Source organism: Ruditapes philippinarum, unplaced genomic scaffold (genome assembly GCF_026571515.1).
Source record: "Ruditapes philippinarum isolate M1 unplaced genomic scaffold, ASM2657151v2 ctg777_1_1_1_1, whole genome shotgun sequence".
NCBI lineage: Eukaryota > Metazoa > Mollusca > Bivalvia > Venerida > Veneridae > Ruditapes > Ruditapes philippinarum.
In genome coordinates this window covers 346,081-364,312 of record NW_026854029.1, presented here as the reverse complement: position 1 = coordinate 364,312, position 18,232 = coordinate 346,081, and the positions used below count along the sequence as shown (strand labels likewise).

Genomic DNA, 18,232 nt, shown 5'->3' with positions numbered 1-18,232 from the left:
ATTATTTTTTCACAGTTTTTCTTCAGATGACATTTTTCAGACACAAAAGTTGGTCCGTTAATTAGCAAGCAATTACTGGTCAGTCAGTGAAAGGAGCGAAAGTTGTCACACCTTTTTCCGATGCGATGCTCTTTCATCCAATCAGTTTAGACTAAGGCCTGCCCAGGTATATAACGTTTGAATGTCCATCTGTCAATCAAGTCATCAACGTCAACGACTTTTTTAGGATCACTATGACAATGGTTAAAAGGTCTCTTATTCTTTAAAAGCAAGATTAAAACCACGGTTTGAGTCAAAAGTCTCACGGCATTTGGATAAAGAGGTTGCTAGGAATTTTAAGAGAGAACTGTTATATATATTCAAAGACTGGTGTGATATGTAAGCGGTGGACATAAAGTGAAATATAGAGAAAGTTGAGAAAAAATATCGCAAGTTTGAATCTTTAAAGAAAAGTAAAGGTGTATTGTTTTGATAAAAATGGGAAGTACAGACGCAAACCCCCAGGATCTGCTACGAGAGGCTTATAACCAGGTGGCTTTTTATGGAAGCAAAGAAGAGTCAGACTTGCCGCAATACAACGGAAGAGATACTCATTTTACAGAGGATGCATCGGGGCGTGCCGACGGCCATGTCGATTCGTCCGCTGGAGAAGAATCATACGCCGACGACAGCGAGAAAGACGGGTCTTCGGCGGAGGAAGAAGAGGGGCAATATGCAACATTGGAAACCGTCGGAACGAAATACCACACTGGCAATGAGTATCGTAATGAGTCACATGGTGTTAATGTGATTGAATTCAAAGATACCGTGCACGCTACACCGTATCAGTTTCAACCATATCAACCGTACTATCAAGGTGAAGGTCAAACAAATGAATATCCGTCGGATTTGAATCCCGAGTACAAACAGGAGAAGTACGAAAACGACGAAGATGCTCATTATGAGGGAAATTATTCATACCCGCCGTACTTAGGCTATGCGCCCGGGAATATTACACACAAGCCACGGGACGTGCCTTACCCGTACAATATGCCGCCATCTCTACCTGCAGGGGCTCATCAGCCGCTGTGTTACGGAGCCTACGGTCCACAGGAGCCTATACATTCGCTGGCATCTGGGAAAGCAGGCGTTTTTCTGTGTAATAGAGAGCTGTGGTCAAAATTTCATACACATATTACTGAAATGATTGTGACGAAACAAGGGAGGTAAGTCGGTGTTAATTTTGTTGATTCTATTGTAAATGAAACTTTAAGATTTAAATGGACTATGCAATAACTTATTTAAGTAATGACGTTTACAATACTAGTCCTATATTTATTTTTAGTAAACTTCAAAGGATGGTAAGTAGAAAAAATGTAAATATGATTTTGAAATAGTTGTAATATTAATTCTTTATTTACATTCAATATGGCATAATTTAGATGTGATCGTTTAACTTAAGTTACCACATACCCGTGCCGATTTTACGACTCCATAAAAATGGTATTGAACGGCCGTGACGTCTAAGCGCAAAGATGCGCTAAACGTTAGCGTTAAACTATATATTGACGCGCCGTCAATGATTCTTTTTGCACTTTTTACACAGTTCTTATACACTTTAGGTATGTGATAAATAACATTATATTCGTGTCAGTTCATTACTGAATTTATTGAACTCGTTGTTGTTTTTCAGGCGCATGTTTCCCGTACTTGAATTCAGTTTCACGGATTTAATTCCGACTAAAATGTACAATGTCTATGTGGACATGATATTGGCGGACAATCATCACTGGAAATTTCAAAATGGAAAGTGGATCCCCGTCGGAGATGCTGAGCAGTTGCCGAAAAGTAAAATTTTATTTCAAAACTCCCTCCATAGCCTCAGCTGGGTTTGATTCGTTTATGAAAAGATCAAGTTTTCCGTTGTTTTTTTTTTTAACTATTTTTCACAAATCAAATCCATATCTTTATACAATGATTAACCTTTACAATTTGGGTTAAAATAAATGACATTCGGATTTATTTTTCATTTTCGCTAAACGATGTTGTTATTAATGATGATGATAATGATGTTAATGATGATGGTGGTGGTGGCAATGATGATGCTGATGATGATAAAGTTGATGATTATCATGACGATGATGGCCATGTTGATAATGATAATTATGATGATGATGATGATGATGATGACTACAATTATTATAATAATAACGTTTCTATCACAGCTGGGAGGATATACCTACACCCTGACTCGCCGAACACAGGTGCACATTGGATGAAACAGGACATTATCTTCAACAAACTCAAACTTACAAACAACAAGAGCAATTCTGGAGGACACGTAAGACATTTATACCTCTTTTCTCTTCTTCATGTTTAATACTATAATTTATAAACAACAAACTTACACACAAAAAAACTTGATTTAAGAGCCTGTAAGCCATGTATTCCTATTTTCTGTTCTTCGTGCTCCATAATATGATTGAGATGATATGATCATACCAACAACAAAAACACACAAAAACAACAATAATTATTTTGCTGGCCTGTAAGCGATTTATTCCCATTTTCATTTCTTGATTTTCTTTCAATTTACTTACGGTCGGTAGAAATTCCGTCCCCGCCTCCAACACCCGTATTCGAACTTATTTTAGTTTATTTTCATTCTATTGCAATGACGACCTAATTAACTTTATTGTATCTGTTTTAGATTGTCGTAAACTCCATGCATAAATACCAGCCTCGAATAAATGTAATTGAAGTCGGGCCTTGTAAAACAGGGGACCCTCAAACGCTACAGACACATTCATTTCCGGAGACGCAGTTCATTACAGTCACGGCATACCAGAACACAGATGTAAGTCTAATTTTATGATTGCCACGACTATAGGTTCGAATCCCACTTGGGATTTTAAATTCTTCCATTCGAGGAAGCTTTAAGATACGACTGGTTTACGATAGTTGTTCTCTGTTGTCACCATGTGTAAAAGGGCATGTGTTTAAAATTTCCAAATTTGATTTCTTTTTAATCAATGGTGCATAAGAAATATTGATTGAATACATCTGATTCGAAAAAAAATTTTATTTTTCAGTAAAACCGCTGATAACTTTTTTTCGTTTCAAATTTTACCGTTTGTAACGGTTTGTTTAAATACCCGGCTGTTTCAAACATCTTAGATATCAACTACCGTTAACTCGATATTGCTTTTCTCGCCTTTTCGTGATATCGATACCTTATTTGATTCATTCTTTATCTATATGGAATATATTTGCTAATATCGAAATTCTATCTCAATATTTACCAGTATCTCGTTATAAATTTTTCACTCTCGAAAATTATTCTCATTGATATTATAATATTTTATAAATAACATATTTTGATATTTTGTATCCAGCCCTCTTTCTTGAAAGCCTTTCTAAAGCACCCTATAAATATCTATTGTAGAATCGTAAAACTATAGATATTAACTGATATTTCAAAGAACAAATATTCATATTTTTCAGATAACTCAGTTGAAGATTGACCACAATCCCTTTGCCAAAGGATTTCGTGATACACAAGATGGGTAAGCGCCTATGCCAAGTTAATTTAAGCACAAAGTACCCGTATGTGCGCCACAAAGTACCCGTATGTACTCCACAAATACCCGTATGTTCTCCACAAAGTACCCGTATGTACTCCACAAGTACCCGTATGTACTCCACAAAGTACCCGTATGTACTTATTTTGATTTTCATTCTGTAAATTCATTTGGTTTTAGGCTAAAATGTTATTCATCATAACTGTGAAAGTTCGGTAAACATGTATACTTCCGGGATGTTAAAAATCGTCGGTATGAGCAGAATGAATATTCAAGCATGTAACGTTAAGATGTAACGTTAGCAACGTCATTCCGGTCACTGTATACATGTACATGTATATTACTGACTTTCCATATTTCTATATAATAATGATTCGCGCATTAAAAAAAACATTCGCAGATATATAACACATATAAAGTTTTGACCAGTGTGTCATTTTCTAATTTCATTATACTAAAAATATTTCGCTTGTATACCTTTTAAAGAAAAAACATGATTTATCTGCATACGATAATGTTGTTAGCATCACAGTACTATTTTTGCAATTCATACCCGAAAGTAGATTCTCTCATCACGCACTTGTTTATAATTCATGACTTCTTTTTCTTTTACAGAAATGTACAAACAGGTAGAATGCTTCCCGGTGGGTACCCTCATATGACGCCAGCTACGCCGGATCTTGCATTCCATAGACTGCCGCCAACATCACAGGGATACTATCCAAAAGGCGGTTTTCCGATTACCGATGCGCACAGAGATTTACCGTTCCTTCCGCCAAATTACCCAGGTCCTACTTTTTCTTCCGCCGGACCAATGACATCAGGAGATTTAGATCATCACGCCAGTTCGTATGACCAGTTTCGGATAGCTCCACCAGTTCAAAGTGAAGAGCCCGCGCAGGAATATTGGGGTGAAGGTGAACAGTCGGAAGACCAATATAAGATGGAGCCTCCATCGAAAAGAGTGAGATATTCCGATGAAGAATATAATTGTTTATAATCCCACTTCAAATGGTAGAGGGTATTCGAATCATAAAATCGATAATTCAAGACGATGTTCAACTTTACATGATTTTTCTTACATATATAGAAATGCAAAGGTTTTTGGGGCGGGGGATTCTAACGAAATAAGCCAAAAATGCTTCAAATGGTACTCTAATTGAATTAAAGGGAAAGCTGTCATTCTCACGTCGGCGCCACACTTTGGTCAAGTTTTTGCTTGCAAATTGAATCTGAAAAAACTATTCAAGGAAATGACTTGAAACTTCAAAAGTGTTTTCCCTATTTTTGAAGGTTTGTTTGATCTTGGTCTATATTTTGATGGGTTTATTTTAGAGAGAGGAACTCGATTCTCATATTCTATGTAATGTCCCTGAAAGTCGAAGGTCAAATATTTTCCCCTACAATGTACATTTTTCAGTTTATTTTTTTTTATTTTCCTTTGTCATTTTTTTGGAAACAATATACAATAGTCACATAGATCCTTCTATAAAAATCATTTGGTATTTTTAATCATTATTATGGCCATTAGTTAACTGTTGTCGTAGTTATTTCCGATAACCGGTAACTTTTAATGCTTATTGTTTACAGCAATAATTTGCGATAAGTTTTAAGAAATTTGAGGCACACAAAAAAATGTTGCAATTTTTCGAAAATACAAAATGTATAGGTTTATATATTTATTTTAATGGCAAAAGTCTTTAACACAGGGCTGTAGAAAGCGAGTTTTATTGTATATATTTATATTGTTTTGTTCTAGTCAAATGGTTAAGTGCGTCTTGTGTAAATATTAGCAAAAGTTGTGATACATTGGTATTCATTTTTGTCATATTATCATCATAGCATTACACACTATTTTCCTGGTCATTTTGTCATTAAAACATATTTTTTATATTTCATTTCCGACGTGCATGTATTAGCACGTTCTGATTTGTAAACATTTTTTATTGGCCATTTCTCACGTAGTATCTATATTTCAAGTTTCATTTCCTCTCGACAAAAACACATTTCTTGGCCCCACTGAGGTCAAAAAGCCTAAAAACATAAACATTTATTTTTACATAGATCATGTGAAGCAGTTTAAATGGAAAAGTATGCAAAGACTGACAAAGAAATACGCCCGGGATTGAATTTAAAAATAAGTCTTTTTTGTGTAATTTATTGCCCAATTGAGCGAAAAGCGTTCAACGCTTTTCATTTTTTGGTAAATTTGCACAATAAAAATGCTGATTCTGATGAAAGAGGGTGTGGGTATGATCTCAAAATCTGCACACTGGTTATTTCTCCAGGCTTACATCAAATAATACCTTAATATTGGGATTTTTTTACCGGTCCCGTCAAGTTAAAAAACCTCAGTGGTGTCCCTTTAATGTAAAAAAGGTTCGGATACTGACTTTACTTTCCGATTATGGCGCCAGCGGGATTTGCCGAATTAAGACTATGATGGGATCAGGCAAATATTTCTGCTCTTTATAGATGGAATTTATGACATATTTACGACAAATAACAATATTTTTTATATTTCATTTTCATCGATGAATATATAGTTTTATATCTCACAGTGAACTTACACAATGCAAAGCCTGTCATTGTTCCATAAACTTATGAAACAAGAAGAAAAAATATTAATTTTTTTTTAAATAATAAACATATTTTCACATTTTTTTCACATTTTAATCGTGCCATTCATGACTATTTGGTATATCACCAACATGGGATATAGCTATATTTTCACTAATATCATGCATTCTATTTACACTTTTTAACTTCTGTATTTACGACTCAGTTTGCCGCAACACGTGAATCTTAAAAGGTCATTCAGTTTACATAACAATAAAATCGATTTATTTGGTAAGCAAATCTAATGGTTGGAGATAAATCGCAAAAATAATATAACATGCTAATTGAAAAAGTATAAGAAATGCCCAGGGAAGGTTTATTATTGTTTTTATATAAACTTCAATCTATATTACCATTGTGTAACATGCAACACGGAGTGCTTTAAACACATTTTTATCATTCAGAATAATATATTATACTAGATAAGCCATCTGCCCGGAGACTTACGTGATGAAATTATTGATCTAATTTAGAAAATATTATTTCGGAAGCTTCAATAATTGAAAAAATAATGATCAAAATAAATTAAAAAAAAATATATGAATTTTTTAAAAATTCAATGGCTATCTGAAGAAAAAATCGTTTATGATAAGCTAATTGGACTTTTCCCAATGTTTGCAGTTTTATGTAAATGTACCTTTTTAAGTATTAACAGTTGTATGCAAATGGCAGACTGGCTATCCAATTGCTACACTGGGATAATACATGCAAATTACTTAGTAAAGAAAAAATGCTGGGCAAAATAATTCCCGACTGAGTAAATGGAATGTTCATCCTTTTACTGCATTTTTGAGTGTCTTAACCCTAATGAACATTATTATATATAATATTTACATATTATATCATAATCTAAAATGTTTGTCTCTTTTTGCAGGAAACATTCTTGCAGTTTTTACTAAAAAATGATTGCCATATGCTTTTGATAAATGACATCATATTTCAGTTGAAATTAGTTCGATTGTTTCTACAAAAAGGGGCGAAGGTCATACTTGAAAATGTTCTTCCATTTGGCAGGAAAGATCGTTGCATTTTTTTTCCTAAAAATTATTGCCATTTGCTTATAAATAATGGAATTAGTTTTTAGATAAAAATGTGTTTGATTAAGTCTGCAAAATTTGATGAAAGTAGTTGATGAGGCTGTCCAGAAATGTTTTTATAAGAGCAGAAAGGAACATAGTGTGCAGATTCAATTAAAAGTGAACGCAAACGTTATTTCTTCAGTTTCTATTTAACAATTAGATCAGATCTATTAAAAACTAGAGCTAAATTCCTATCATGTATCATTATATTTGAATTCAGTATGTCATTTCCATTCATTTAAGGCAAAAATCTCATTACGATGTTTTGTATTTTCCGTGTCAAGTTATTTCAAGTCTAAAAGTCATCTTGCCATTATAGTCATGTTTGTGCTTTAGTTTTGTTGCTTAGTCCACCATCAGCTCATCATCTCCATTTCATTTAACTGTTTATATAAAGCATTTCTTGCGCATGTCTACGTTTTACCGGAAGTGACGCTTTGTTTGAAAAGGAATTTCAAGCGCCCATTGATGCAGAAATGTTTAAAATATGCGAGCTCAGTAAATACCAGCACCAAAAGATAGTTGAAATTATAGTAATGTCGGAAATGTTAATTTTAATGTATACCAAAATGTATGGCGTCATCATTAAAGCTTTTTTTTGTTCACAAATACTTTGCATAATTCGTAAAGCGTGGGTTTCTTATTGATTTCAAACGGAAGTGGTGTTTTTTTATCATGTATCGTATTTTACACGAGTGCAAAGGGGAATGACGGTTTCAGAACACAACGAGAATAAAAAAGTGCTGTAGATATTTTTTTTTTCTAAAATCTTATTCCGCAATTTTATCTTTCATCATTATTTATTAAAATGTGACATCGAAAACAAACGATATGCCATGCAAGTAACTTGGCTGACAATGGACACGTTTGTTTACAGATGATAAGTAGCGGAAAACATGTTTTAAGAATTCATAGTTTATATATTTTACTCATTTTATTTATTTCTGTAAATATCATAGCAATTGTTTTAATTATTGAAAATAAATATTGTGTAACAAAGATCTGTACAGACTTCATCTTTAATAGATATTTCCCAATTTTCCCTGTATTTACCACCCTTGGCAAAAGTGGCCGCCATTTTAGGGATCTGGAAGGACCCCAAAAAATGGCGACAATGGGAGGTAATAATTGCCATGTGGAACGCACGTATAGTTCACGTTTTAATTTGCATCGTGATATTTATATAATCTGTGGTCTTGATAAAGTACAATGTTTTGGCAATATTGACTTGAGACATTTGAATAGCCAATACCCTTTCGTCAGTAATTATCAACTTCTGAAGTAAATCAGATTTTTAAAAATGGCATGACCGCATACATAGTTCATGTATAACTCAAAAGTCACAGATCTCTCAAATTCAAATTGAAGGTAATTACATGTAGTAAATTGTAGTAGTTTCGAATCTTAATGTAACATTTTTTCCCCGAAATTCGCCTACTAGGTTTTTAGCATGCCAATTATCCACTGTATGACTTTGTGTACTGAAATATTAAAAAAAATACATATACATGTACATGTATTTATCTAGAAACTTTTGAGCTTTATAGCTCAATGATAGACCATAGTTAAAAAATAAAAAAGACACTAAGGAATAACTAAATGATTGCTGCAGATATTTTGTAAAACGTTGAAGAAATCTTTCACAAATGATCCGTGGATCGCGATGCCACCTTATTTACCACTAGGCCATTGGACCGTAGTTATGCATTAAAGGAACTCCTACCCCGAGTTGTTACGGTTATATACAACCGATAAAATTGAGCCATATAACCTGACAGACAGCTTTATAACTAATAATATAATCCAGACATGCTGTGGAGAACCTGTTTTTATATATTGCTTATATGTTAGTTTTATGAAATGCAGTTTTACTTATACCATTATAAAATTACTTGAAGATTTAATTAACTGTTTAATTTTTTCAAGCTTTGAATTTGTAACAGCTGTATTATGAATTCGCTATAAAGATTCCTGGAAGGTTATATGGTCGAATTTAAACGAGTGTTTTCAATATAACGCTCGCCTAGCGATTCGTGTTTTATTGGCAAACAACCGTTTATATAGGATCATAATTTATAACCGTTCAGTTAACTTTATAACTAATAATATTACAGTGTCGTGACGACTTGAAACTCAATAACAACAACAACAATAACAAAATACATGTACATCCATTGGTAAAAAGACTCTCGTTGAAGCTAGACTACAAGAATGATACTTTTAAAGGAACTTTTTTTCTTTTGTTTTCAAAAATTATTATTCTAATTGTGTACAATCATTCTTAAAATGATCAAAAAATTAAATGTTTAGCAACGCTTTCCACTCAAATTGGCCAAGAATTGCACAAAAACACGATTAACAATGCATTTCTGAGCACAGTCCATAATTTCTTGCATATATTTCCGTTTTGTTAGACAATGATTTATTTACTAGTAATAAAAAACAATGAAATTTCGAAGTAAGGAAATATGGAGTAAAATTTAGTTAATTTGGCTGATGATTTGGAACATAGCCTGTATACATACAGTAGACATCAAGTTTGTAATTAAATTTGTGCAACAAAGAAAGTTTGGGCTTTCTCCTCAGCATCAACAAAAGTGACTTAAAATCACAAATGAAAATCGTTAAAACGGCTAAGAATCGTACAAAAAGTCCATTTGCTCTAAAAATGACTGAAGATGGTCGACTTAAATAATTAAGATAGTTATGTTGTTGAAAACGGGCAACCTTGACCCATACAACGATGATTTTTTTTTAATTTGCATTCGCATTATTTCTTTAGTTTAGTTTAAACATATTTAGTTGAGATCTATTGCGGAACAAGTTCTTGCAACTTATTTCAACCACTTTCGAGTCCGCTTCCTGGAAGCAACCAGTACCGGTATGATATGAAGATTCATGGTCATGACCCGAGTAGGACTCGCACCCATGATCACCGTGTTGTGTGGCAGACACACAGCGTATGTGACATATAAACATTTATATATTTTCGATATTCAATCTGCTACATATGCGGCTAGATATTGATACGCTTTTCGTACAAACGAATCACCGTACTTTTATTATCGTAGTCTGACATTTATTTCTTACGCAGTTAAGATGATATTTGAGATGCGTGTTTCCAAGAGACGGACTTTGTTTGTTTTCGGAAATACGGTTGTCATGGTAATTCTATTGTTACAGGTAAATCAGACCAAAAAAATGACTAAAAACATCTGCCGATCAATTGGCGCTGACATTTACAAACAATATTTGTTATCGATTTACATGTACAATGTACCAAATAATCAAAATGCACCTGTTAGTTTTACGTTTCATGTTCATTCCGCGATCATAAGGCTCTTTTATAGAATGTATTGGTGGCTTGAGAAACTATTAACAATAGTAACAAAAAAATATTTTATGGTTAAAAATGTCTAAGAAGTAGTTTGTATGCCCGATGAAAACCTGGTGAAATAGTTTTACCCTTGTCCTGATAGACTCAGAAATAATTAACCTTTACCAAGGTTCAACCTGTACATCTTGATTACCCTACAGTAGATAATGGACCTGTCCAAAATATGAAAGAGAGACGGGTCTATTAAAGAAATTCAAGTTTAAGGCCCATTGTGCCTTAGACACGAATCAATTTTTACTCCTTTAGAATTGGCAAATTTGAATTGGAATTTATATACCGTTTAGAAAAAGGGTTAAGAGCATGTAAGATGCTTGTTACCTCATGAAAGTAGCAGTAAATAAATGTAATCAAAGTAGTAGTTTGACTTCCATACAAAATACTTCTTCACTACAACTGTATTTATTGCAACAGTTGAAAAAGATGGTTCAGATTATTGGCCAAAGAGTAACTGTTTTGATACTATGAAAGTAAACCAAAATTTTAAACGCTTTTGTGAAGTAAAAATAAAAGCATTTCTGAGGAATAATGGGCCTTTAAGCCTTAATTTGTGGAAAATATTACTGTTGTAAAAAAGAAGGTATTTCTATAGAGAGCTGTTCTATAACTGTTGTACTGTCATAAACATAAAAATGTTTTGAACATTTTTTTTAAGTTCACGCACGACGACTTTATAATTCTACACAATTCAATTCATCGGCAGTAAATGTGTATACCTTATAACAAATCGTCTTAAAAAAAAAAAAAAACTCAAATAACAAATTAAATTTTTATTTTGTTTAGAGCGCTTGGCGGAGCAAAAATAACTACATGTATATCAATATATATACATAAAATAAACATACATATTACGTTCACATATCAGAAAAACAAGTCATATATTTTAACATATAATTAAACATATATTTCATAATAATAATGTTTAAAGCATTTCATTACATGATACGGTTTCAAAAGTATCTAATTTACAAGCTTTTCCCAAGTACAGATGATAGCTTTCATAATCAAGCGAATTGGAAATAATTAACTTTAAAATTAAGTTACGCGTGAACTGGTAGGCTCTCTCAACGCTGAATGACTACTAAAACCGGTCAAGCTTAAAATCTCGTGCCATACCATACTCCCCCTAGCGGAGACTAATCAATATACAAGGGGAAATAATTCCCCACTAATTCATACTTCAAGCGTAGAAAATTATATTATATGAACATCATATATTATCCAATGAAAACAGACGTTACAATCGTACAACATTGTAAATGCTGATTATTTTGATAGTTTGGGTCAAAGTCAAGTGGAAATGCGCTAGACTAATAATCTAGCGATGGCGGGTGCGATCTCCCGCTTTTCCGTAAATTCTAATTGTCTTTTGGAAGAGATCTTTGAAACCGAGGTGTCATGAATCGGTGCTCAAAACCGGGATATAGAAGAAGCAGAGTCACATATGTGAAGGTCTCTTGTGCCATGCACTACCTAAAAACTCTTCTGGATTGGTCACAGTATGACCAATCGCACGTGACAGGAAATGAACCAAAAGAACAAGTATTTGAGACAAGAATTCCATCAGATCATGACTTTGATCGTCATTTTTTCGTTTATCTCGAAATACTATGGGCAAATTTGGACGATCTACTCAGTGCGTCTAAAATAGAAAATTAAAAAAAAAAAGATTTGTATACTTTATACAATTTATAATTTACAGATCTATAAACTTGTATATATGTCAAAATAATACATGATTAGAACGATTCACCATCAACACGTTTATACAATTTATCTTAAAGAGCGTTTAGTTGTCAAGAAAGTCTTAAAATCTTGATCATGCGGATGTTTGTTTAAAAGTTGTTTGACATGAACAAAGTCGTAAGTTACGGAATTTTCGCCAGCTTCATTCATGAACCATACGTGTCAGTTTTTTTTATAAAACATTCAAAATAAGAAACATAAATAGATATTATACGGTGCCTAAATCGACGGTCTCCGGTCACAATTAAAAGACCGGCAAAGAACGTCGATTAGACCTCCAATTGAAGGAGAGCTGCTATTATTATACACAACTGAGGAACATTACTTGTTATAAACTAGTTTGAGGAGGGTTGAACACTTTTGTTGATTTTCTTCGTTTGTTGCCAATCAAATCAGGGAAAGCAAATGCGTATAATTAATCTACAGAGAATAATCAGATGAAATATGTGTCGACACATAAAAAAAGTTATTGTGCAACGTTGGGACACTATGAACAACTCTTTTAAAAATTAACACATGTGTCGCTTATGTAATTGAAACACGTGTTTCAATATGTCATATAATGCCTTTTTTCTGATACAAAAAAAGACAACTTATCCCGTGTACATAATCTTTTAACCTTTAAACACGTTGTTAAAGAGTTTACGCTTATTCCATTGCGCAATGGTGTAAGAGGCATATTTCCACACTGTCGTTTATATCATTAACTGTCTTCTCTCCTAAGGTATGAGGCAGGAGTTTACTATGACGATAACCATGGCAACGAGCGCCAAACCTCCTGCTGCAGCGTCCAGAGCAAATGACCAGCCGAGAGTTGAATTCACCAGCGAGTCGAACCCAACTCCGTAAATAATTATTGCAGCTATAATACATCCACCTAAAAAAGAAGAAAAAATAATTGGTTGATGCACTTATAGAGAAAGCAATTTCATGTCTACTTGTAGAGACTTGTGAAAGATTATATTGTCCCAGAAAGTCAGATGATGAAAATCCTCCGAGGTTGAATTTAACAAGTGACTTGACTTTTTCGAAAACGTAGCTAAATACCGTTTTCCGGTACGTCACGGATTTTAGCTCTTGGGAATTAAACCAAATGAAGTACATAACGTTACTTTATACGTGTTATTTCTATTTCTAATCATTAATTTTACCGTTTAAGGTGGAGAAGTCTTGATATCTTATAAAAGATTAACAACACTCCTTTACTATCTGTCTCAAATTTGACAAAAAAATAATTATTTATCATGAAATTCTAAATATTTGAAACAGTCGTGGTGGCACCAGCCATTTTAAGTATAATAATTAAATTCTGCATAAAATTGTTATTATTCGTACAATGATATTAAATTATTTTTATACAAAAAACAATCGTATTTTTTTTATTTCAACAAAAGCATACTTTTTGCTTGTCCACGCTATTCATTTACATTGAAATTAAATTCCCTAGACCCACGGTGCATATCCATATCGGTACCCTCTTTGCGAAATCTGCCCAAACGGTACCCTCTCTGAACATGCACAGGTCATTCTCTGCTAAAAACAAATCAGCCATGAACAAGAAAATAAAGGACCGCTTTCAAACAAAAAGACTAGATAAACCTACAATTTGTTTATATTCATTTCATCATTTGCGGAAACTTGGTTGTATCCATATGACCAAAGTCATGTGCGGGAAATTAAATCGAAATAATGTTGATAATGATAATGACGACTTTGATACTGTTGTTGTTAATCATAATAATTATTATCAGGACAATCCAATTATAAAAGCAGGATCAAGCCTTGGTAACTTATAAACAATTTTCATTAAAACATGTTACGAAGCACGTACTTTTTATTTCATGAACGTCATAATATTCTTTATTATTGAAGTGTACAGTATACAAATTAGTACATATGTTTAGCAACATGTGCTTTGTATGTTGGCATAACAAAATGGTTTCCTATCAAAATGGGAAGGGACTCCACATTTTTTTACATGAACGACCTAGAAATATGTTTCCGAGATTTGTGTAGGTCTATACCAATAACGTATGTGCACATTTTCCGATCACTACTTCGGCCTAATTTTCTAAATGACTGCAAAATGACCCAACAAAATAAATATATATGCAACTCATTTGCTCAAACTGATCTTTAAAATCGCCCGAAAAATAGATATTCAATTATATCACAGTATATTTCTTTTTTATCCTCCATTTTAAGTGTCACACTATGTCTATGTAAGTATTCCAAATATTGTGATTTTCAGGCTTTTTATCTCAGTTAAGCTTCTTTAACATGTATATAAAATTTTATCCGATTGTTTTACATTATTGTTCATGTCGTTCACAATTGACACCTGTCTAGACATTTTTATTGAAATTAAACTCGATTACATGTACCTGTAATGGATTTGTTTTTGAATTATGAATATGGATCTCAGTCTTTATTGAAATCTATTTCATTTTATTCACTGAGATATATGAACTTAAAAGTAACAATTTTTCCGCTATCAAGTTGAGTAGAATTAGTGATATATATTTCAAAATATTGGTTATTGTGATAGAGCTATATTTGATAATGAAATTGTGTATATCACAATATAAAGATAAATGAGCCGTGTCATGACAAAACCAACATAATGGGTTTGCGACCAGCATGGATCCAGACCAGCCTGCGCATCCGCGCAGTCTGATTAGGACCCATGCTGTTCGCTTACCAACCTTATTACAAGAACAGAAACTGACAGCAAACAGAATGGGTACTGATCAGACTGCGCGGACGCAAACGTACTATGTTGGTTATGTCATGGCACGGCTCAATTATAAACTAAATGCTTATAAAAATCTTTTTAAGAATTGAACGTTACATACATATTGAATGATATTTATTTATTCAATGCCATTGCTTATTTTCCTTACATGTATAACCCTTCTTTCATTGTAAAATATAAGATTAAACACAATTATGGCAGGTGTAAAAAGTAAAAAGGAGAAAAAAGTCAAGTCGACTTACCTGCTAAGAAACATAAGATGATAGCAACAATTGCTGTAATTTTGTTCGGCAAACATGCGTACACTATAAGAACCACCATTGCCGCTATAGAAAACACCCAGCCAATCATAGCAAGTGATAGAGTCCATAGCTGGTCTGTGTAGTATTCTGTGAAAATGAAGAAAAACGCCGTTCATGTCATGTTAAATACATTTTTGTAACTAATTAGTTTGAAACTAGCACCGTGCGTTATTTGAGACTAACACTGTGCGTTATTTGAGACTAACACTGGTGTGTTATTTGAGATTAAAACTATTAGACAGGGCTATATCCGCGGGTTTCGTTACTGAGGCTTTCAATCACCGTGTATTATTTGAGATAAGAACAGTTACTATTAGGCAGGGGTTTCACCGTGTGTTTATTAAGTGGTCCAACTTAATGTATTTGGTAATATTATTTAGTAAATTCAAGTAATTTTGACCCGTAGTCAGCTGACATACATGTATTAGTCTATGTTTACGTACCGAATTGTTGTGCCGCAATTCTGTCTACCAAGGATTTTTAGCACGAAGTCGCTCGTTTCCTGATAGATATTTTTGAACGGGAGGGCTAGAGACCTTGGGTTGGTCTCATTTTGAAGCTTAATATAAACGTGAAATAGTGATAAAAGTTTTTTTAATTGCCTGGCCAGTTGTTTTCACAACGGCCCGGGAAATGAATCCCTTGCTCGTACGCTCGAATCTGGAGTTTCCGGCCTTCTCTTAACTTATAGTATATTTTAAAAGGGGATCATTATTTACATTTTTTGGGGTTTTTTTTACACTTTTAAGATGAACACAGGTTTTTTTTATCAATCTGGTCATATTTTTTCTTCCCAGGTCCGAAACTCGTGCCTGTGAGTGAATCGTATCAATCAAGCAGAGATAAACGGTCGCTGTTATTCTAATGCACAAATCCTGAAAATAGGCAACCTTTCAGCCACAAAAGGCATTGTCTCAATGACATTTCCGTTATTATTTTGACATTTGAAGCGTAGTAAATATCGTTATCTAAGTTCTCTTTTAATGAACCAATGACGTGCTTAATGACGCAAAAGGGGAAACAGTAAATGAACCAATGACTCATGCTATATGACGCAAAAGCAATGACTATTCTAGGATTTGAAAAACAGAGAAAAAAATGAAAATTTAATACATTTATTGATTTTTTTGCCTTGTTTATCTGTGTAAAATTTTCCCCCTGCCTCTGAAAAATAGGGGGGAAATCTCAAAAATATGGGTGAATCCCCCATCCCCCTCCTAGAATACATACTGAAAAGGTGAAACAAAGTGCGCAAAGAGTATAACTTACGTGAGTTTCCATATTTATCAAGAATGTCCTGTACACTGACGCACACTCCTAGAGTATTGTTACACTGCACCACTAACCCTGTGTAAATCTTGTCCCCATTGGCACCCTCCGTCTCGTTCCAATACGGTGTAAATATCGCTATTGTACTACACACCACACTAACTATCATCACTATCATCGCAACTTTAGCGATTATCGTACTGTCACCGCACACCATTTTCGATAATCTAGATATATTGATTATTTGTATAAAAAATCTGAACGGACTAGTAAAGTTAACGATTTCTATCCTTGCTGTATTTAATGATTTTTATGTATTTATGTTTCTAAAATAATAATTATAAATTCCCGGACTCCTGAAAAAAAACTGAATAATAATTATTTTCAAAGATTATAATTTTATTTTAAATCAAACTTGTTAAGTGCGTTCCTCTATATAAAAGTCAGGAAGAATTTACGCTTATATATCTATTGGTTATATACATGTATATTATTTTTATAGGTAATATAAAATGACCTAAGCAGCGAGTAATTTATTCTTTTCACCCAAGTACTTTTTACGTATATATCGCAATCCTAATTTTATGATTCGCCTACCAATAAGTCACGAAAAATGATAATACGTGCTATTTTTAATTTAAATTTCAATACAAGATGATTAAAGTGTGTTTATCCGATACCCGCATTTACGTACATCTATTGAATGGTCTAAGTACTTTTGGGCTATTTAAAACGTACATAACTCGTTAAATTGACGAGGTAGGTAAATATCGTACCATTTTTGTTTTGGAAACTCGAAATTCAACAAAAATTCTAAAAATAAAGATTAAAGATCACAAATTAGAGCGCTTTTTTAAATAGTTTAAATATTTGTTTAAATATTTATATTATTTTCTCTTGTCGGTTGAGCATTTAAGAGAATTGAATTTGTGGGACTTATTTAGGACAAGATATATTTATCTTTTAAGTAGTTTAAGGGCGATTATTCAAGTAGATTAATACTTTTTTCTTTGTGTATAAACAATGTAAGATGCAAACATAAAAAAGAAAACAAAGAAATGTATTTGGCCGCAAGTTATAACAAAATCAGGAAAAGGCCTGTTACATAAGAAGTTGCATTAGTTGCATTAGTTACAAAGTTGGCAGCATATGTATATGTCTGTGAAATTGTACACTAATAACTATATGGATGGTTATTTCAGAACGTAAATATTGTAGAAAAGGTGTAAGAAATAACTGTTCGTAAAGAAGCTCGAAAACAAGTTAACTTCTTGTCGTTGAATATATCGTATCGTATCGTATTTATTGTATTGTAGTTTTGTTGTGTTTTGGTTGTGTTATGCTATGCTATGCTATGCTTTGCTTTGCTATGCTATCTTATGCTATGCTATGCTATGCTATGCTATGCTATGCTATGCTATGCTATGCTGTGCTCGTATCGTATCGTATCGTATTGTATCGAATTTATTGTATTGTTGTTGGGCTGTGCTTTAGTTGTGTTATATTAT

General features: G+C 33.2%; 2 protein-coding genes across 2 annotated transcripts; one reads left to right on the top strand and one right to left on the bottom strand.

Annotated features, from left to right (window-relative positions):
* The first annotated feature begins 249 nt into the window (after nt 1–249).
* LOC132738705 (T-box brain protein 1-like) lies at nt 250–4,655 on the top strand. The gene is made up of 6 exons (XM_060726297.1): nt 250–1,205; nt 1,673–1,827; nt 2,205–2,320; nt 2,690–2,836; nt 3,484–3,545; nt 4,176–4,655. Exons 1-6 carry the CDS (start codon nt 478–480, stop codon nt 4,558–4,560), a joined length of 1,593 nt encoding a protein of 530 aa, XP_060582280.1. The 5' UTR covers nt 250–477; the 3' UTR covers nt 4,561–4,655.
* Nucleotides 4,656–12,516: 7,861 nt separating this feature from the next.
* On the bottom strand, nt 12,517–17,168 carry LOC132738720 (uncharacterized). Its single transcript, XM_060726313.1, has 3 exons — nt 16,725–17,168; nt 15,396–15,542; nt 12,517–13,275 (listed from the first exon to the last, which is right to left on the bottom strand). The coding sequence occupies exons 1-3, from the start codon at nt 16,939–16,941 to the stop codon at nt 13,118–13,120; spliced, it is 522 nt and encodes a 173-aa protein (XP_060582296.1). The 5' UTR covers nt 16,942–17,168; the 3' UTR covers nt 12,517–13,117.
* Nucleotides 17,169–18,232: the final 1,064 nt, after the last annotated feature.